Source organism: Ambystoma mexicanum, chromosome 3q (genome assembly GCF_040938575.1).
Source record: "Ambystoma mexicanum isolate Mex_15411 chromosome 3q, UKY_AmexF1_1, whole genome shotgun sequence".
Lineage (NCBI taxonomy): Eukaryota > Metazoa > Chordata > Amphibia > Caudata > Ambystomatidae > Ambystoma > Ambystoma mexicanum.
Window position 1 is genome coordinate 596,462,557 of NC_090926.1, and position 22,828 is coordinate 596,485,384.

General features: G+C 49.4%; 1 protein-coding gene across 2 annotated transcripts in view; it reads left to right on the forward strand.

Annotated features, from left to right (window-relative positions):
- The first annotated feature begins 3,375 nt into the window (after positions 1 to 3,375).
- The window catches only part of LOC138582800 (pentraxin fusion protein-like), a 242,263-nt gene continuing 222,810 nt past the window's right edge, over positions 3,376 to 22,828 (forward strand). For both annotated transcript variants that reach the window (XM_069654452.1, XM_069654453.1), the window contains exon 1: positions 3,376 to 3,556. In XM_069654452.1, the coding sequence (XP_069510553.1) occupies positions 3,475 to 3,556 (82 nt within the window). In that variant the 5' untranslated portion in view covers positions 3,376 to 3,474. The remainder of the gene's footprint in view (positions 3,557 to 22,828) is intronic.

Consider the following 22,828-nt stretch of genomic DNA (forward strand, 5'->3'; position numbering starts at 1 on the left):
TTACAAAAACAATTGAATTAAACAGTATATATATTTCAGCTAAGGAGTTGGCTGAGCCACGAAAGCCAACGTCTTATCAGAACTGGAATTGGCTGACATTGGATACAATTAACAATTAACATGAACGAACAGAAGCTCCTGTTCAAGTAGGTCAAGTGAAAACAAAAGATGTCAGAGGACTATTGGAGAATAAAATCAAATACACGAAAAAAGGCTCATTCATGGTGTCCAGTCACGTGATGGAAGAAAGTTGGACACATAAGAAGATCACACCTATGCACGGAAGCCAGACAATACCCACACACCTTCAAAAATCACAGAGAACAGTACAAACTCAAGGCCAACTTCAAAGCACTTATTGACACTGAACCATTGAAGTGATGATGGAGTGTATTTTTAATTGGTGGGAAGCTGGTTGTTCAGTCTGCCTGCTGCTCACGTAGGTGGAAAGTTATTGACGGGAGTTAGTAGCCAACCAATTGTAGAGGACCACGTAGTTGGGGGGTCCTATATTTTGTGTAGCCAATGGGACGTTGTACATTTAGTGACGTTCCTAGTAGCCATGTTTAGGGGAGGGCTTAGTTGTCCCACCTGTTGTTTACTATCCAATTATTTCTCTCCGTTACTCTATACAGATATAACACCTATGCTTAGTTATTCACTTAGAACCAATCCCGCCGACCGACAGGTTTTAGTAGTTTGCCACGTAGGATGGCGTTGGTAATGACCCAGGTCAACACGTCAGCTATGACCAATTTTGGGTTTAAGCACCCAGCTTTTTAATGAAATGTTTGAGAGTTGAGTATTGAGCTATGGCTGGTGTTCGTTGTACTACCTGTTTTAATTACTTGCATTAAAACAGACAAACTTTTGCCAGACTATTTGTGTCATCTGAATTTTTGATGTTTGATTAAAATCTGCATCACCATCCATCTCCAGAGTATTGCTACTCATCTTAAAGGGCTGAAAGCCTCCAGTTCAGGTGCCTTAGTGAAGATTTCCAAAGATGTGAGCCATAGAAACACAAAAAGCTTTGCTTGGATTTGACGTCACCACAATCAATATCTCCAAGTATAATGAAGGGGGAAAACCGTTAATAGTCTCAAAATTATTTTCTTTCTGAAACACATGCCCTGGCTTGACCCTCTTACTCGATAATGCAACAGAGAGAGAAAGCTTAAACTTGAAACACGCCTCCCACGACCTTACCTCTATTCTCAGGCAGAGCCTCCTGATCTCCTGGAACAACAGGGAAAAGATCTAGAGGTCCAAACAGGATATTAATGCAAGCGAAGCCAGGCGCGAGGAGAGCCAACGTATCAGCGGGACACCCCACTGAGTATCAGAAAACCATGCGCCAAAACTATATCAGCAACAATACTGGACTCTGCGAGAAGGCAGACACTGACTTATCATGCATGATATGGAACCTTCCCATATGATACATAGGAAGGCAGTGGAGGAGTGGGTTGAACACAGCTGCCTTGCTTAATTGTAGGCCATTGATATGATACGATAAGTCATTTATAACGTGCCTGTACACAAGTGTTTCAAGGCGTGACAAGACAAGGGAGGGAAAACATAGGGAGGACAAAACAACAATCTTTCTGGCTTTGTTTCATTTAGATCGTGCAAGTGCGATAACACAAAGTGCATGGGGGAGAAGGGGAAGAGCAGGGAGAGGGAAAGGGGAAGTGTAGGGTTACAGTTACAGCCCCTAAGTGCGTGGTAAGCCCAATGGTAGAGCAGGGATGACTAGTTGTGGAGGAGCATGGTACTCAGTGAGTCTCTGAGAGGAGCCAGGCCAACAGACCGTGCAGCAGGCAGGTAGGTCAGCAGGGGGTGAGAGAGAGAAAGCAGAGGCAAAAAGGAAGGTCTAGAGTTGATTCTGGAACTTCAGGTGCTCCAGCTCCTCAAGTTTAAGAGGGGCAGGGAGGCTGTTCCAGATGGAGACCCCTGCAGAGGAGAGAGATCTACCCCCCCACTACCTGCCTGGAGAAGCATCTGGCCCTCAGAGAATTAGAGGTGGCTGTATGAAGGGCTCGAAAAGGAAGGTGTTTTGAAAGAGAGAGTTGGATGTAGTGCAGGCACCAGCCCCAGAAAGCCTTGTGGACAATGCAGTGGGCTTTAACTTGATCCTTGCAGCCACCGGGAGCTAGTGGAGAGATTTCAGGGCTGGAGATATACAGTCCCTGGGCTTGAGGCCAAGTACAAGTCTTGCAGTCCTGTTCTGGATTAGTTGCAGAGGGCGGAGAGAGGAGGAAGGCAGATTGAGAAAGAGGCTGCTGCAGTAGTCCAGCTTACAGAGAACCAGGGCTCTGGATACAGTGAGCTTCTGGGGGATAGTGAGAAAAGGAAGCATACTTCTTAGAAGGTGCAGCTGATAGTGGGCCTTTTTTGGCAAGGTCTGTGATGTGGGGAGAGAAGGAGAGAGAGGAGTCGAGGATGACGCCAAGGTTATATGCCTCACAGGAAGGCGAAGGAAGCGGGCCCAAGGTGGGTGGCCGGAGTACAAGAGGAAAATCGTGAGCAGGGCTACCAATTAGAAGGACCTCATTCTTGCTGGCATTCAGGCAGAGATCGTTGGAGGCACACCAAGTGAAGATGACCATCAAAAGGAGTGAGCAGGGAATGACCGGCGATCCAGGAAAAATCGAGGTTGATTCAAATGGAGCAAAGGAAGTGCAGCTGGAACCAGGTGCCCAGACACAAATGAGAAGCAGTAATGGACTGGCAGTGAGTGAAGCTGGCCGGCAACAGCGCAAAAGGGGGAAACTGGTGAAGCACCAAGCTTTCATAATGGAGTAGGATCATGCTGCTCAAGAAAAGGTTGTATGTGGAGAGCTGATCCCGCGAGAGTGGCTCCGGCCGGCATTTGGCGAAATTTCGCCCAAAGCACAGGGCGATCAGAGCGAGAAACAGAAGGGAGCAGTCGCACCCCAGCGTTCCTACTGCTTTGCAGAGCAAAGCACCTCTGAGACAGTGCAGATTATCCCACAGCTGCATACATAGGAGGAACTCATGAGACTCCTGCAAGACAGTGAAGGTAACCGTTCCTTACCTTGATGATTACATGTATGTAGAATAAACAAGATCCTTCCAGCCCTGAGTCTGAGTCATACTTGTAAGCCACAACAAATTGCTTTCAAAATATTCCTGCAAAGATGATTTGTTCCATGAGTGTTTTGGTTTTATTTAACTTATGGGCTTCCTGTTTTTGCAAACTTTGTCCCCACTTTATCGACTACTGGGTTTGCAGCACTCGTTATTTCCCCACTACTGAGGGGTCAATATTTAGTTTGGCTGAGGCCTTCCTGAGCCATTAATATTTACCCAATCCTGGAGCGCATAAGAGGGCAGAGACGCATCACTTCTGCGCTTATCTTCCAGGCTTCTCTTTGTAAGGAGCTGCCCTTGGAGGCTGCTCAAAGAAGCGCCCTTCCTGTGTCCTCGGGGCCCCAGAGCATCGCCACCATGTTGTCTCGAGCGCTGCTTCTACTATTTGCTGCTCAACAGGCTGTGCATGGGACGATGTATTCTGAAACAAACCGTCAAAGTAAGCCTGTGGTGGGCGGGGGAGCATGGGGTGGGGGAGGGAATTTTTTTTTAGAGCTCGGAGTTCAGTTTCCTGGCAAGTGTGTTTCTGAACAAACCTCATAAAGAGTAAGGTGTCTTTTAGGAATGTGGAGGATGAAGTATTTTAATGTTGCTTCAACTTCAGGTTCTGAGCCGTTCGTATGTAAGAGGAGGTTGACAAGCAGTAGCGGTCTGGGAATAGGACAATAGGGTGCTAATACATGGTAGTAACTGGTCTGAAGGCATAGAAATTACACCTAAGATGTAGGCATGACCGAACTGCATAGATATTAACCATAATATATAACTAGCCTTGGCAATGCCAACAGTTTTGGACTTTCGTGTAGGCATGGCTAATGCACCTGCCAGGCATTGCTGTAGGGACACTAAATACCCTTGAGGGTAGCATGTGAAAAATGGTGTGGGCATCTAATAGCAGTGCCTGGCAAATGCCGAACACTTATACACAAGTCAAAACTGTTGGCTTTACCAATACTTGTTTTTAACAGGACTTTAGTGAAGGACATGCATAGTGCTTATAAACCGAGTGGCTGAAGGCAGACCTGGTTAAGACATTTTTATTACACCGGTAGTGCATTTAGAGATCCAATTAAGCAATGAAGTAATGATTGGAGTGTAAAGAGTATGAGAGCAACACGGGGGAGGGTGGAGCAGGATCAGCGGTATGTTGACAGGTTATGCCACAGCTGTCTCGTGTTATGAGCTTTTGGGGCATGGTCTGTTATGTGTATGGCCCACAAAGTCTCTGGAGGGTCGGGACAATGTGTGATTGGCCAGACAACACGTGCTAAAAGGAGTACAGTGCCCGAGAAGGCACCAGTGACAGGAAATATGACCTTTGAGAGCACATATGAGCTGTACTGGTAGTGTCGGGGGAGGGAGCCAGGGATCAACATGTCGTTTTGAATGGTGCTGCATGTCATTCTAGAAAAGGATACTTGAATTTCAAGTTCTGTTATACAATTTTAAATTGACGTTGTTGACAGTGCCAAACTACTTGCTGTTACCGAAAGGGACACATTGCCCTTCACCCGGAAGCTGTTGTTGAAACTCATGTTGGATCAATGAACAGGCCCCTGTAGAGAGGCCGAGGCAACTGTTTGCAACAGCTTACTATTGGAACCTTTTGTAGCGTTTTCAGTAATTCAGAGTTAAATGGCGAGTGAAGTGAGATGAGCCTTACAAAGAAACGGATCAGTGAAAGGCATGGGTTTGTGACCAGCAAAACGTCCAACAAGTTAGCTGTGTTCTCTGTTTCGGTGCTTGAAAAGCACTGTGGGAAATAGCTAGCACTGAGCCGAGAAGCCATACTTGTGGTGGGGCGGTCAGCCTTAGTATACACACAAAAACACAATTGGAAAAATAGAGTTATGGTAAGAAACACGAGTGCGGGACCTGCTATATGGTATTAGTTGCAACCAACACCTCGCTGCTCAAATTGCTAACTCCTCAGGTACCTGTACTCATTAGGCACCCAGGCACTTGAACTTGTTCCAGTTCCGGTTTGTCTTCTGGGATGACCCTTCGTTCTGGGTCCTCATCTTAAGTGGGTTATATTACTGCATAAAGCAACCCACCACACTGCCTGTCTTTCTTCTTGCTCGTAATTCATATCAGAACAACCCAGAGCCCCCTCCCCTTGCATAACAGAGGAATTGGTCCATAACGCTAACCATATGTGGAGGTACAAAATGGCGGTTTTAGTGTGCAGAATAACATATGTGTTCTTCTCACAGGTGCATGGGCCCTGTATGTTGTCACTCTTCGTTCTGACTTTATAAATAATGACCTTTGTTAAATAGTAACCCAAAATTGCTGACATTACGAACATGTTTAGGGCGTGTGGCGTTGCCCCGTAAGGGCTGCGCACGCGGCGGCGTGACGTTGCATGTCGCCGCGTGCAGCGTTAATAAACGGGGCGTTCCCGGAAGCCGCAGAGCGACCGGGGAGCCCGAAGCCGACAGACGTGTGTGTGTGAGCTCTGTCGGGTTGGGGGCTCACGGGCACGCATGGGGGGGCCAAGGACAAACCCCCAACAGTGGCGACGAGTGGTGACGGATGCCCGGGCCCGGCGGTGAAAGGCTTCCGGAATTTTTCTTACGATGGGAACGTTCACGGACGTTTCGTTTCACGCCGTGGCTGCGGACCGCACACGCGGCTGGCGGCTATTTTGAACACGAGGCCGCGGAACTTCTCGGAGCTCCGGTTCGGGACGAGAAGGTGTCTAATTTTTGGATTTCATGGTTGCTGAGTGCATGACCTGCACGCCCATACCTGATTTGTGTGTTTTCATCATATTTTGGGACTGTTACGTCGAGTGAAAGCCAGGATAAGGACTACTATGGCAGGGCCTGCTTAGTCCAGTCCACCCACATGGCTTAATTTTTGGGACCTCTACATTGCGGTGCATTGCTGCAAGGTGGCAGCAAGGCACTTCCTCGCCCCCTTCATCATCAGGACACTTTTCTTGATCCTCTTCATCATCACGAGGTGGTGGTGGTTGGTGCTCCATCTTCTATTGGTCCTCTACATCATCACAAGGTGGTGGCCGGTGGTGTTTTTTTTTGTGTGTATGACTCTTGGCTGGTGCTCAAGGAAGGGGACACACGTCACCGTCTTCTCCGCTCTACAATTCAAGACCCGTGCTGTGCTTGGCATGGGGGTGCATCCATCTGCATGGTGATGGTGGGAATCTGAGTTGCGGCCCCAGGACTTGTGGTGGGGGTGCCTGTGCACTCAGTCCCATGTCCGACAGCGACCAGGACGGTGACACCGCGGATCCTGTGGAAGACTCTCAGGACGAAGATCAGGCGGCCCAGCCTGCAGCACCGCAACCGCTGCCACCGGGGAATCAGGCGCCTGCACCACAGGCACCACTAGGGGCGCAGCCTGCCGCTCCACAAGGGGCTCCCATCATGGCTCAAGCGAGAGCCCAGGCCGCCCTACAACCGATACTAGAATTTGATCCCACGGGCCCCCCGTCTAGCCTGGGGCCCCGATGGAAGAGGTGGGTGGCCCGCCTGAACATGTACTTCAGGGCTGCTCGGGTGGACGATGATGACAGCATGGTGGCCACCATGCTGTACTCGGCGGGAGCCGCGGTTCAGGAGATCTTCGAGTCGCTGACTCCGGTTGACCAGACATATGGTGAGGCCAAAGCGGCTCTCCTTGCACACTTCCTTCCACTCGCCAACGTGGACTTCGAGAGATTTGTAATGCTGTCGGCCAAACAAAAGGATGATGAGACCCTCGACACTTTTTACGGCCGCCTGCGCCGCCTTTCCCAAGGGTGTGCGTGGGGGGACGCGGATGATATGATACGAACAATGCTGATCCAAGCATGCTCCTCTGGCAAACTGAGGAGACAGGTCTTCAGAGAGCCGGGAATCACTCTGCCCCGCATACTGGAACTGGGTCAATGTCACGAAGTGGCCGAGGCACGGGCAAACAAAATGGAGGCGGGATCACGCTCGATCAAGGCCGAAGAGGTGTGCGCTGTGTGGCGGGGCGGCAGAGGAACAAGAAGGACTGGTGGAGCCCCCCGTGACAGTGCAGGAAGATCGGGGGAGTCGTGTCAGAAGTGTGGCTATGACCTCCCCCACCCAACAGAGTGCCCAGCCGCAGGAAGAACATGTGGCCGATGTGGACTGCCGGATCACTTCTCAAGAGTGTGTAAGTCGGCTCTACCTGTCATGGTACCGAGAGGTCCTGCCCGAATCTGGACTCCGCGTCAAACCCGGCCGTCCAACGTGGCCCAGGTAGATCAAGCGGAAGAGGAGACTCAGGCAGAGGAGGCTGAAGAAGAGGAGGAGGAGAACATTTTCTTCGTCTCAAGCATGGGGGTCCTGAAAGGCAAAAGCAGGAGGCAGCCAAGGTGCGTGGTGGAGGTGAACCGCTCGCCTGTTCCCGTGTTGGTGGACACAGGGGCATCTGTCAACGTAATGGCGAGGGGACATTATAACGCTCTGGACCCGCTACCAAACCTGGCTGTGCCAAGAGCTTGCATATTCGCCTTCGGTGGACTCGAGCCCATACCGCTGGACGGGGCGTTCGTAGCGAAGGTGGAACATGAAGGCTCGACGATCAGGGCTCGATTCTACGTGACCCCTATAAGCAACAACACCCTACTGAGCTGTGTGGCTGCGGAGGCACTCGGGATAGTGAGTTTTGCGTACTCAGTATACCTGGAAGATATCAATGATCTACTTGACAATTACGCAGCCCTGTTCAACGGCATTGGGAGAATGACCGGTGATCCAGTCCGGCTCCACATTGATGACTCAGTACAACCCATTGCTTTGAAACACCAGAGAGTTCCTTTTCATCTGAGGGAGCAGGTCGACAAGGAGCTGGATAACCTGGTGGCCTTGGACATCATCGAGAAAGTGGAAGGCCCAACACCATGGGTGTCCCCCATCGTCGTGGCCAGAAAACCAAAGCAGCCGGACTCAGTTCGTATCTGTGTGGATATGAGGCTGCCCAACAAGGCCATCAAAAGGGAGCGACACCTGACCCCGACCATTGACGACATAATCGCTGAGGTACAAGGGGCCAGATTCTTCTCCAAGCTCGACCTCAGAGCAGGGTATCATCAAGTTGTCCTCCATCCGGAGTCCCGGTATATTACAACATTCACCACTCACCGGGGACTCTACAGGTACAAGAGGTTAAGCTTTGGGGTGTCATCGGCTGCGGAAGTGTTTCAGAACATTATCCGAGGTGCCCTTGCTGATCTTAAAGGGGTACTCAACACCAGTGATGACATTTTGGTGTTTGCCACCACGGAAGTGATCCACCTGAAGCACCTGGCCAAGACCTTCGAGAGACTGCAGTCACTGGGCCTCACCCTCCATAGGGACAAGTGCGAATTCCTGCGCCCCTCCATAGAATTCTTTGGGTTCGTGTTTAAGGAGGGAGGAGTGTCACCCGACCCGCGGAAAGTTCAGGACATAAAGAGTGCACAGCCCCCGGAATCGGTGTCGGAGGTGAGAAGCTTTCTGGGCATGGTGACCTACTGTGGTCGGTTCATCCAAAACCTGGCCTCAAGGTCTGAGCCGCTCAGAGCTCTTACCAAGAAAGAGACTGCCTGGCACTGGGGTCCACTGGAGCAGTCGGCGTTCGAGGACATCAAGAGCACCTTAACAACGGAGGATACCATGGCGTTCTTCGACCCAGCGCTACCCTTGAAGATCGTGGTCGACGCCAGTCGTTTTGGCCTGGGGGCGGTCCTGACCCAAGTGGACCGGGATGGAAACCTCCGTCCCGTAGCATACGCCAGCAAGGCGCTCTCGGAAACGGAACAGCGGTACGCCCAGATCGAGCGGGAGGCCCTGGCGGTCCTGTGGGGATGCAGACATTTTCGCCTCTATGTGCTGGGGTGCCCGGTGACTGTGGTGACTGATCATAAACCCCTGCTCCCGATCCTGGCGGGCTCGTCATCAAAGCCCCCGGCCAGAATTGAGAGATGGATGCTCGCATTGCTTGAGTACGGGGTCACGCTGGTTTACCGGCCAGGTGCCAACAATGCGGCAGACTTCCTCTCCCGGCATCCTGGAGTGCGTGGGGGAGTAGTGGGAGACACCTGCGCAGAAGAGGCGGACGACCATGTCCGGATGGTAGTGGAAGGAGCAACACCAAATGCGCTGCCCCTGTCGGAGCTGGAGGCTGCAGCGGCTGAGGATGGGTGCTTCCAGATACTGAAGCAGTCGATGCAAAGCGGATCCTGGAAGTTTGTCTTGGAGGCTCTCGCCGGGCGGACCCATGAGGCGAAGACCGCCCTTGAACAGCTGTGGAAGGTGAAAGATGAGCTGTCTTTCTCGGCGTCGGGGCTCCTGCTCCGGGGGGATCGCATAGTGGTCCCCCACTCCAAAGTAGGTGATGTGATCGCCTTGGCCCATCATGGCCATCAGGGTGCTGCCAAGACGAAGGCGGGGCTGCGGATGAAGGTCTGGTTCCCGGAGCTGGAGAAAAGGGTCGATGACTTTGTGGCAGCCTGTGTATGGTGTCAGGCAGCCTCCCCGGTGCAGAGGGAACCGGCGATCGAAGCAATGCCTCGAGGGACCAGGCCCTGGGAGGTTGTGCATGCGGACTTTGGGTCCACGTCCGTGGGCACCCACTTTCTGGCCATAGTCGATGAGTACTCCCGGTACCCCGAGGTGGAGTTCGTGGAATCGGTGGCATTCGAGCATGTGGTAGTCGGCGTGGAAAAGATCTTTGCAACCCACGGATTTCCCCTGACGCTATGCTCGGACAACGGGTCGCCATTCCAAAGCGAGCGGTTCTCAGAGTTTCTAGCCAGTTGTGGAGTTCAACATCGGAAGATATCCCCGCTGTGGCCTCGAGCCAACGGCGATGCAGAAAGGCTGATGCGAACGCTGAACAAGACATTTCGGATTGCGCAAGGACAAGGCCAGCCCCTCCAACGGGCATTGTATCAATTCCTGAGAGTGTATCGCACCACCCCACATGCATCCACTGGTGTCGCCCCGGCGGAAGTCTACTGCCGGAGGTACAGGAGAGAGAACCCGGGGTGATCAACGACCAGCAGGTTGAGGCCGACCGACTGGCCAGGATCAGCCAAGAGAACTTGCGCCGGGGTCTTCGGCCCCAGCGACTGGAACCTGGGGATGAGGTGCTTATCCGGAACCGACATCCTCACGGGAAGCTGTCCCTCCCTTACGAACCAGCGCCCCTGGATGTGGTCGCCGTGAAGGGGTCGATGGTGACGGCCTCCGATGGGCGAACGGCTGTCACCCGAAACGTCAGCTTCTTCAAGAAGCTGGGAGACTCGAGAACTGAACCCCCTCTGGACCCAGGTGTCGCTGAGATCCCTGATGATGATGGGCCCCCTCTCGGTGCCCCGGCCTCTCCGAGTCGGGAGGCTGTTGCTGATGGACTGCCGGTGCCGGAGGTGAGCGGGAGGTACCCCCAGAGGGCTGGGCGAGGGAAACCCGTTTACCTCAGTGAGTATGTGTTGGGACCGTTGGAGGTTCATCCGGAGGGAAGGGACCCGGGTGGCTGATATTAAAGGGGCCTGGGCTCAGGATGGGCGAGTTGTTTGCTGTGTGATATGGTGTGTTTAACTAATGTTGTAATTGTGTGTCCTCCTGAAAAAGGAGGAGTGTGGCGTTGCCCCGTAAGGGCTGCGCACGCGGCGGCGTGACGTTGCACGTCGCCGCATGCAGCGTTAATAAACGGGGCGTTCCCGGAATCCGCAGAGCTACCGGGGAGCCCGAAGCCGACAGAAGTGTGTGTGTGAGCTCTGTCGGGTTGGGGGCTCACGGAAATAATGGGTGGAGTTTCAGGGTGTGCTGACGAGAACTATGCAGTATTCTACACATACATGGCCGCTGTGCTGTATGGATTTTAGGACTGATGTACAGATGCCTGGGCTGCATATCCTTTATCACCTACACATGTCACATAATCCCTGGGTGCTTAAAAAGCACCGTTTAACATGAAAACATCCATTTATGTTTAAGTTTCCCCTGTATGACTGCTAAATGTGGGGCCGTGTGTGTGTCTGATTTGGGGTGCACGCTAATGCATGTATTAGCAGCAGCATCCTGATCTATATTTTGACAGAGGTTATCGCAAGGAGTCAACCCCTCTTTAGGAATCACCATGCTTGGGGGGATAACGCAGGGGAAAGAGGACATCCGGACATAGAAACACCACTTCCCACCGGCGCACTTGCAGCCAAGCTCAACCAGCATGTACTAGAGAACAAATTCGTCAAAGCAGCAAATGGTGTTTCAGGGCGCCACAAGACAAGAAGGGGCGAGGGGGGCAGCGGGGGGAGCGATGAAGAATGACAGGAAACTGTCCTGCTAGGCCTTCGGGTCGTGCCAGTGCTGTAGAAAGAAGTGCAGGGACGAGGCTGATCGTGGAAGTGCAGTAGAAAGAAGTGCAGGGAAGAGGCTGATCGTGCAAGTGCAGTAGAAAGAAGTGCAGGGACGAGGCTGATCGTGCAAGAGCAGAAGTGCAGTAGAAAGAAGTGCAGGGACGAGGCTGATCGTGCAAGTGCAGTAGAAGTGCAGGGACGAGTCTGACCGGGCACAGGAGGGACGCAGCCCCTGCATGTCGGCCCCTTGCTGATTACTTAGGCTAAAGGGACTCATTGTGCATATTTCTTGTTAAACAATTGTCAGCTAGAATGCAATTTCTTCTTTTTTCCACTTGTGTATGGAACATACGTTTTTAAGCCCACTTTTCAGGTGCCGTTTTCAAGGCCCCTGAAAGAGTTTCTCTTAATGTCATGCAGTAATATTGGAGTTTAATTCTGTCGAACTGCTCGGCTGGGACTACTGATTCGAACATACCCTGGACCGATATGGTTTGGCATGCTCCTGTGTTTGCCTTTTCCTATTTTTTTGCTGGGGCTATTTTTACTCTTTTTTTTAGTTGGCGTTTTTTCCCTTTTTTTCGAGTGTAAAAAGGGCTGGTATGTGAGCACATCTCTGCAGGCCTGTTTACTGCAAACCTGGTTCAAACGTTTGCACTTTGGCAATTTTGCGGTCTTCACATGGATTGGTTTCAATCTGTCTGGCAGTTTAAAGCAAAATATATATATATTTAGGAACCGTGGACTAATGCAAGCACCAATGTAGCATGAATGCAGGAATGTGAATTGCTCATTCAGGTCTGCCAGCTTGGGTGACACTAATGCATAATTCCATTGGTCACAGAAAGAAGTCAGTTTTGATTGGCTACAGTTGCTTTAAGTTTTTTGGTTTAGGCTAAAGTTTGTGGTGCAAGCATCATGTTGAAATGGGCCCCCACACATCTTGAGCGGGCTTGCTCAGGTGCCTGTCTTTCTATTTTCCAGCTGAGCAGTGATTTGATATTGGGCTTGTTTTGGGTTAGTTATTGGGGTAATCAGGCAACCTTTGCCAGCAGCTCTGTATTTTTGTCCTTCTGAGGCTGCCCTCTCTCGGCCCCCACCCCATGCCTACTCTCTAGCCCTTCCAACCAATCCCACTCCCATTGCATGTGCTGGTTGGGGTTTGTTTGAGCTACTTTAACATGCCCTCCCGAGGCTGCTTTTTCATGTTTTGTGGTCCAACCAACTACCATCACCCACCCCTACACATACTACATCCTCCCTCTCGACCCATAGCCACTCAATCCCCACCCTCTCTACTCTCACACACACATTCCTCCCTAAAAAAACACCCTGTCTACCACCACCAACCCAAACCCTGCTCTCTCTAGCCTACCCCTTCTCACCTACGCCCACTCTCTCTACCCTCATTCCTCCAATCCCCACTCTCTCTAGCCACCCAAACCTGTCAACCACCATTCACCCACACCCTCTACCCCCACCCACTTTCCCCCAACCTCTATACACCACCCACCCTACTCTCTGTACCCCAGCTGACTCCCCTGATACCCCCGCTCTCTCCCCCACCCACCCTAGACCTACTCTCCTCACCTCCCGCAACGGCCCTATCCCCACTTTCTCTACCCCTACCCCAACCCACCCTACCCCCACTCTCTAACCCACCCACTCTGTCTAACCACCCCTACCCACCCTACTCCCACTCTCCAATCCCACATACCCTCTCCTGTTCTCTACCCTACCCCAGTCTTTCTACCTCACCCAACGACCCTACCCCACTCTCTAAACACACCTACCCACCCAGTCCCATACTCTCTACCCGACCCACCCTACCTCCACTCTCTACTCCCACAGACTCTACCTCCACTCTCTCCACCCACCCTGCTTCCTCTCTCTATCCCCACCTTACCTCCTCTCTCTATGCCCATCCATCCACCCTACCTCTACTCTCTGCCCACCACCCTCCCCCACTGACCCTACCCCCACTCTCTGTACCCCACCCATGCACCTTATCCCTCTCTCTAGCCCCAACGACCCTACCCCCATTCTCTACCCCATCCACCCACCCTACTGCCACTCTCTGTACCCCCACCAAATCCCCCACTCTCTCTCGACCCGCCCAACACTTTCTGTACAACCACTAACCCACCCCCTCTCATACTTCCTCTCGCACAATTGCTTTATTTCTTACCCTCTCACTCTCAGCCTTTCTCACTCATATTTCCTCTTGCTCGTCATCGAAGGCATCCTCTCTCAATTGTTTCCTCCCTTGATCTAGTCTTCTTCCTCTGCATTGTCATGCACACCCGCCCATCCCCCTTATCACATCCTCCTTTGAAACGGTGCACTTTCCCCCTTGCACCCTTGTGCCGATAAATGCAAAGAACAGCAGTTAAAGTTAGAACTATTGGCATTGACAATGCTTATTTTTAGTTGCAGCCATCTTAGTCTGGTCAGTGGATTTTACTTTGGAAAATATTTGAAAAAGTGGAATGTAGCAGCCCTCTGTCCAGTTGCCCTCACACTGCCTCTGGGCTCCCCAGCACTTAAGGGTCTGCATCTGCCACCCTACAGCCCCTTCTCTCTGCGCTTATGAGCCACCCCCTGGCTGCACTTGTGAGTTAACTGCACATCCACATTCCCCTCCCCCCTGGCATTTCTCCCCTTCCCTGCACTTGCACAATCTGAATGACACAAGGCCTAGTAAGATAGTTATTTTGTCCTCCCTTTACAGGAATGTTATAAATGCCACATCATAGCATTACCTCTCAGAAGACTGCTTTGAAAAACACTGGCAGGAAAATCGAGTGCAAGGTTTCATAGAAAGGCTTGAGTAAAGGGAGCTCACAAAGGTCCCACAAAGAGGTGTTTTGGGCATACAGTGGTAGGAACTGGGTGGGTTTGGCCATTGCGATTAGCATGGCTAAGAGCAGCCAATAATAACCAAACAACACCTACAAGCTGTGTGCCCCTCCTCATTGCCATTTCTCCCTATCTGTACTCTAATGCAATAGTTTCAGACTCTATGTGGTGCTTTAGTGCCACCTAATTGCCAGAATTAGCAAGCATTAGCAAGGCCAACAGTTTTGACTTGTGTACAAGTTTTAGGCATTTGCCAGGCACTGCTATTAGATGCTCAAGTACACACACCATTTTACACCATCTACCATCAATGTGCCATTAATACTATACGCGCAACTATTGCATTAGAGTACAAAAAGGGAGAAATGGCATAAAAGCCCTAACTATTGGCATTGTTAATGCTTGTTATCTGAGCTTCCTTCTTCATTTGGTACAACGTTCTTTCATCGTTGGGCATTTCAAACCCTGCAGTTTAAACTAGGGGTGTACCGAATAGTTAATTTACTATTCGGCCGAATACCAAATAGTGGGTCCAACTATTCGGCCGATGCCGAATAGTGAGCCAAATAGTTGTTTTTTTAGGCAAACATGTTCTAGGGCATAATAAACAGAATTTCAATGAATAAACTAATGAGGCATTCTATTGCATGGGTACTCATATTTATTAATTGGACACAACTCTCTAAGCTTATGACAAAAGACAAAAAAAAATACAAAACTGTTATGGGAAAAGCCCTCACCCCTAATAAGAGTAACCTGGAAGGGGAAGTTTATGTTTTAGGAAAACAAGCCGTTCGACATTTTTGGCTAAGAGGCTACTTCTGTGTTCAGAATAAATATCTCCAGCTGAACTGAACACTCTCTTGCTGTCCACACTGGTAGGAGGAGGTGCCAAGTACACACGCGCAACTTTTGCCAACCCTGGAAACCGAACACTGTTCATGTCCCACCACGCCAGCGGGTATGCCGTTTTAGGGAGCAATGGCTCTCTCAAAAAGACAGTGAGCTCAGTGTCCAGGGAACTTATTGACTGATTTACACTAGCCGTGGACTGCGGAACAACACCATCCCAGAATGCCCATAGGCCACATGATGGAACACTCTTCTTGGGTGGTGGCTTGTCCTCTTGTGGGTCAGCGTCTGCAGGTTGCCCCTCAGGAGGAGAGGTCTGCTCACAGAGGGCGCAGGCAGTAGAGTGCATAGAACATTTCACATGGTTGGCCACAACATCATTGCTGAAAAATGTTAATTTGAACTGCGGATCGATAACGGTCGCCACACAGTAGATAGGTATAGTCTCAATGTCTTTGAATCTTGCCTCTACAGCCTTCAATAATTCTGCTTTCATTAGCTTCACACCAGTGTCCCTAACCTTGTCACTGCTCAGTTAGGACCTTAAAGCTTTCACAGCAGGAACCACCAAGGAGATGCTTGATGCATGAGAGCAAATCTCCATTGTGAGCTCTGCAAAGGGTGCCAACAAAGATAAAAAAATTTCTGCCAAAAGCCATGGCAGGCAGAAAGATTTGACACTTTATCGTCCTCCGTACAGTACAAACTTACTAGCCGCCTCTGCCTTACCAGTCGCCCCAGCATCAAAAAGGATAAGTTCCACCATGTTGACACATCTTGAATCAACTGCAATTCAGGCAACCCAAGATCTTTTTGCAGTGCATTCAGGCGGGACGTGGCGGAACTAGAATGTTTGAAGTGGCCTACAAGTTTTCTTGCATGTGCCATCATGTCCGACACGGATCTTTGCACAAAAAGGCCAACATGGATGCAAAACTGTAGGGTGTGAGCAAAACACCCCACACTAACTACGTCTACTTCTCTGAAGGCCTTGCACATGTTAGCGGCATTATCCCGAAGAATGACGTGCACTTTGGAATGGCTAATTTACCACCTTTCTAGCATTTCTTGGAATGCTAATCCTATTTTGGCACCAGTATGGCTTCCGCCAAAAGCCTCGCACAGCAACAAAACTCCATGCCTTTTCATGTTGCTGGCCAGCCGATGTCCTGTTAAGCTCATATAAGATTTCACAGTGTTATCAGATGTCCAAAGGTCCACAGTAAATGCAATTTTCTCAGCCCTCTGAACCTCTGAAGTAATAAACTGGCTCACTTTCTCATACAGGTCAGGGATGATGCGTGTTGAAAAATATTTATGTGATGGTACTTTGTACGTAGGCTGCAACTTATGGAGTAAACGCACAAAACCTACATCCTCAACAACAGAAAATGGTTGCAAGTCTAGCGCTATCATTTCGCAAATAGTGCGATGCACTGCATGTGCGGAAGGGCTGTCCAGAGGCCACACTTGTTTTCTGTCCAGACAATCTTTAATGGACAGCTGTGACAACGCCCTCTTGCAATTTGCGGGAGACACATTGCTGTTGATTCTCCCATAAACTGCCTCTTTTTTCCTTTCATATTGGACATAGTCATTGTGATGTTTGGACCGCAGATGGTTGGTCAGTGCTGATGTGCTGCACTGTCTCGCGTTCGCAGAACTACGAGACAAAACCGCAAGACAAACAGAACACACCACCTTGGAGTTATCATCCATTTTAATGGTAAAGTAATCCCACACAGGGCTGGATTTCTGCCTGGTGCTACTCATGCCGACAATGAGGGGGTTCTGCAGCTCTGGGTGAGGGATAGGGTTTCTGTTGGGCACGTCTCCTAGCTGTTGCTTGTGGGCCTTTACGTAAATCAGAAGCTCGTACTGGTGACAAAGAAATGTAAAGCAAAAGTCAAATTTAAGAGTAAGGTTTCGCAGGGCAGTACCGAATGATGGCTCTGAAGCTGTATTGGGGTTTCCTTAAAAAATGTTTTTGAAGGATCCTTTTATCAAAAATAACTATGTAAAAAAGGAAATATGAACAATGACAAAAACCACGCTTAAAATTGCCAAGAGTTGAAGGAGCCATTATGTACATCCATTGACTGCGGCAAGCATAATACAGCAGTCTTTCATTTAATCAGGCATATGCACCGAGTGGTAACCTCCCACCTCAAGCTCCCCCCAAATAGTAAAACCCCCATAGTACTCACCAGGATTGTAGGCACTAGGCAGGCAGCTGCATCAAGGTGGTGGAATGGTAAGTCCGTCTCAGGGGTGAGCTTCCTTGGTTGGTGCTGCGTCTTTTCTGGGCTGTGGTATAACTAAAGTAAAGAAAAGGATTATGTTACTACTATTACTTCGCTATGCGGCTAATCATTTTGACAAGTGTTGCGGAATTAAGAAAATGCACAATTTTTCTACTCATCACATTTTGTCATACAAAAACCCCTTGGATAGTACTAGTCAACAGTGTCCGAAAATGAATGAATAGCCATTTGCAACATCAGTGGGTACTTTTGGGGAGTGGGGAATCAGGCAAATTCCTGAGCCAAAAATATAAGGAGCCCCACACTCAATGATAAAACTTATTTTAAAAAAGTAAAGGAGCACTGCTCTTCTAAAAGAAAAGCCCCATTGCTGCTAACATGCTGCCAGCATGCCAATTACTGATGCTAAGCAGCAGGTTTACATGCACCAATGGCCGGTGGACCAATCTGGGTGCAAACCTACCAACTCCAGTTTTAAAAACACAGAGCTCTGTCTGAAAGTAAGATTGTTTTGCAGATCTGACTTTCACGACAGGTTCCATTTACTAGAGATCCTAAAATGGAAAATAAAATCTGGGCGATTCCCACGAGCAGATGGAAATCCGTCACACTCCCTCATATTTGCATTTACCCCAACTCCAGAAACATGTGCTTCCGCGTTCTTGTCATTACAACAGTGTATCTAACCCCTTACCCAACAACTCCATGGCCTTAACAACCAGTGAATCACCCCTCCCAGAAACCCTCAGAGGAATTGACACCTCAATAGCACTACCATAGCCAACATCAAGGGTTCTGTGGGTTTCTCCCTACTTTTCCCTTGCGCTCTAATAGTGACCATGTTTAAGTGGTCACCCCCACATTGTGCACTATTAAAATGTGTCTCTCTGAAAATATTTGCATTTGATGCCCAGCGGCTAATCAATGCCTTGGGCACCCAACGTGCATAGTACCTCTACACAATGCCACCTCCCAACATTTTCGAGGGAGGAGGAACCGGCTCTCCTCCCTCAGTGATCCCAATGTGCTTCTATGGGTTAAAGTGTGTGTCTCATCCAGACAGGCAATCTCAGGGCCCTTAGTGCCTCTTCACATATGCTTTTTTGAGACAGCTCTTGGAATTGTAATCCACAAAAATATAACAGTCCATCTAAAAATATTTTTTTTCTATCCAAATCAGCATACACTTGTTAGTAATTGTGCGGTTAGGCAATGAAGTGGCTAACACTGAGAAAGGGGCAATACCCACTGCTATTCCAACTACAATGGTGCCTTAAAAGCCCAACACACTGAATTATGCTCCATCATTATGCAGTTCCCCTTCTCCCTCTACCCAGGGCATGTAGAAGAGAACCAACCCCCATCCACACCTTGGCTCCCTCCATAATGTCTACATTTAGCTGTTCACCAAGAGATAAAGTACGGGAGAGGGCTCACAGAGGTCGCAGGCAGTAGAGTGCATAGAACATTTCACATGGTTGGCCGAAACATCATTGCTGAAAAATGTTAATTTGAACCGCGGATCGATACCGGTCGCCACACAGTAGATAGGTATAGCCTCAATGTCTTTGAATCTTGCCTCTACAGCCTTCAATAATTCTGCTTTCATTAGCTTCACACCAGTGTCCCTGACCTCGCCAGAGCTCAGTTAGGACCTTAAAGCTTTCACAGCAGGAACCACCAAGGAGATGTTTGTTGCATGGGAGCAAATCTCCATTGTGAGCTCTGCAAAGGGTGCCAACAAAGATAAAAAAAAATTCTGCCAAAAGCCACTGGCAGGCAGAAAGATTTGACACTTTATCGTCCTCCGTACAGTACAAACTTACTGGCCGCCTCTGCCTTACCAGTCGCCCCAGCACCAAAAAGGACGGGTTCCACCATGTTGACACATCTTGAATCAACTGCAATTCAGGCAACCCAAGATCTTTTTGCAGTGCATGCAGGCGGGACGTGGCGGAACTAGAATGTTTGAAGTGGCCTACAAGTTTTCTTGCATGTGCCATCATGTCCGACACGGATCTTTGCACAAAAAGGCCAACATGGATGCAAAGCTGTAGGGTGTGAGCAAAACACCCCACACTAACTACGTCTACTTCTCTGAAGGCCTTGCACATGTTAGCGGCATTATCCCGAAGAATGACGAGCACTTTGGAATGGCTAATTTGCCACCTTTCTAGCATTTCTTGGAATGCTAATCCTATTTTGGCACCAGTATGGCTTCCGCCAAAAGCCTCGCACAGCAACAAAACTCCATGCCTTTTCATGTTGCTGGCCAGCCGATGTCCTGTTAAGCTCATATAAGATTTCACAGTGTTATCAGATGTCCAAAGGTCCACAGTAAACGCAATTTTCTCAGCCCTCTGAACCTCTGAAGTAATAAACTGGCTCACTTTCTCATACAGGTCAGGGATGATGCGTGTTGAAAAATATTTATGTGATGGTACTTTGTACGTAGGCTCCAACTTATGGAGTAAACGCACAAAACCTACATCCTCAACAACAGAAAATGGTTGCAAGTCTAGCGCTATCATTTCGCAAATAGTGCGATGCACTGCATGTGCGGAAGGGCTGTCCAGAGGCCACACTTGTTTTCTGTCCAGACAATTTTTAATGGACAGCTGTGACAACGCCCTCTTGCACTTTGCGGGAGACACATTGCTGTTGATTCTCCCAACAACTGCCTCTTTTTTCCTTTCATATTGGACATAGTCATTGTGATGTTTGGACCGGAGATGGTTGGTCAGTGCTGATGTGCTGCACTGTCTCGCGTTCGCAGAACTACGAGACAAAACCGCAAGACAAACAGAACACACCACCTTGGAGTTATCATCCATTTTAATGGTAAAGTAATCCCACACAGGGCTGGTTTTCTCCCTGGTGCTACTCATGCCGACAATGAGGGGGTTCTGCAGCTCTGGGTGAGGGATAGGGTTTCTGCTGGGCACGTCTCCTAGCTGTTGCTTCTGGGCCTTTACGTAAATCAGAAGCTCGTACTGGTGACAAAGAAATGTAAAGCAAAAGTCAAATTTAAGAGTAAGGTTTCGCAGGGCAGTACCGAATGATGGCTCTGAAGCTGTATTGGGGTTTCCTTAAAAAATGTTTTTGAAGGATCCTTTTATCAAAAATAACTATGTAAAAAAGGAAATATGAACAATGACAAAAACCACGCTTAAAATTGCCAGGAGCTGAAGGAGCCATTATGTACATCCATTGACTGCGGCAAGCATAATATAGCAGTCTTTCATTTAATCAGGCATATGCACCGAGTGGTAACCTCCCACCTCAAGCTCCCCCCAAATAGTAAAACCCCCATAGTACTCACCAGGATTGTAGGCACTAGGCAGGCAGCTGCATCAAGGTGGTGGAATGGTAAGTCCGTCTCAGGGGTGAGCTTCCTTGGTTGGTGCTGCGTCTTTTCTGGGCTGTGGTATAACTAAAGTAAAGAAAAGGATTATGTTACTACTATTACTTCGCTATGCGGCTAATCATTTTGACAAGTGTTGCGGAATTAAGAAAAGGCAAAATTTTTCTACTCATCACATTTTGTCACACAAAAACCCCTTGGATAGCACTAGTCAAAGAGTGTCCGAAAATGAATGAATAGCCATTTGCAACATCAGTGGGTACTTTTGGGGAGTGGGCAATCAGGCAAATTCCTGAGCCAAAAATATAAGGAGCCCCACACTCAATGATAAAACTTATTTTAAAAAAGTAAAGGAGCACTGCTCTTCTAAAAGAAAAGCCCCATTGCTGCTAACATGCTGCCAGCATGCCAATTACTGATGCTAAGCAGCAGGTTTACATGCACCAATGGCCGGTGGACCAATCTGGGTGCAAACCTACCAACTCCAGTTTTAAAAACACAGAGCTCTGTCTGAAAGTAAGATTGTTTAGCAGATCTGACTTTCACGACAGGTTCCATTTACTAGAGATCCTAAAATGGAAAATAAAATCTGGGCGATTCCCATGAGCAGATGGAAATCCGTCACACTCCCTCATATTTGCATTTACCCCAACTCCAGAAACATGTGCTTCCGCGTTCTTGTCAGTACAACAGTGTATCTAACCCCTTACCCAACAACTCCATGGCCTTAACAACCAGTGAATCACCCCTCCCAGAAACCCTCAGAGGAATTGACACCTCAATAGCACTACCATAGCCAACATCAAGGGTTCTGTGGGTTTCTCCCTACTTTTCCCTTGCGCTCTAATAGTGAGCATGTTTAAGTGGTCACCCCCACATTGTGCACTATTAAAATGTGTCTCTCTGAAAATATTTGCATTTGATGCCCAGCGGCTAATCAATGCCTTGGGCACCCAACGTGCATAGTACCTCCACACAATGCCACCTCCCAACATTTGTGGGATCAGTGATCCCAATGTGCTTCTATGGGTTAAAGTGTGTGTCTCACCCAGACAGGCAATATCAGGGCCCTTAGTGCCTCTTCACATATGCTTTTTTTGAGACAGCTCTTGGAATTGTAATCCACAAAAATATAACAGTCCATCTAAAAATATTTTTTTTCTATCCAAATCAGCATACACTTGTTAGTAATTGTGTGGTTAGGAAATGAAGTGGCTTACACTGACAAAGGGGCAATACCCACTGCTACTCCAACTACAATGGTTCCTTAAAAGCCCAACACACTGAATTATGCTCCGTCATTATGCAAGTCCCCTTCTCCCTCTACCCAGGGCATGTAGAGGAGAACCAACCCCCATCCACACCTTGGCTCCCTCCATAATGTCTACATTTAGCTGTTCACCAAGAGATAAAGTACGGGAGAGGGAGCTAGAGCTGGGGTGCATTGCAGCGCGCCCCCCTTCAATTCCCTAGGCAGATGTGAATTCTGGGCGGGCAAAGACACCATGTTTCAAGGGAGGTAATTCTCGGGGGAAGAGGGGCTCATTCAAATTCGAGGCCGCCGGTGTGTGCAAAGTGCCCCGGCGGCCTCGTGAGTCTGGGGGCTGCTCCTGCAGGAGTGGTCCCCCATTGCATATCAATGTCGAGCCACCGGCTTTGTACCGGTCGCCCGAACACATCAATATTATTGTGGCGAGGCTGCGGGCACCCCCGCGGCCTCACCATGCTGAAGGGGCAGGAGGGCTCATTATAATTCCGGGGGAGCGCCCCCCCATTGCATAGTAAACCATGTTGGGCCACTGGCTTTGCACCGGTGGGCTGACCACCATCAATATTATTGCGCTATGGCTGCGGGGGTGCAAGGCACCCCCGTCGCCTCACCGTGCTGAGGGGGGTGAGGGGGTCACTTACCTGTGGGTCAAGGAGGTCTCTCCGGGTGCTGCTGGCATCTTCTGGAGCACTCCATCCATTGGCATAGGAAGTGAGGGAAGGGAAGAACTGTTCACTTCCCTCCCTTCCTATTTCAACGCGTTCTGAGGCTGTTTCCTC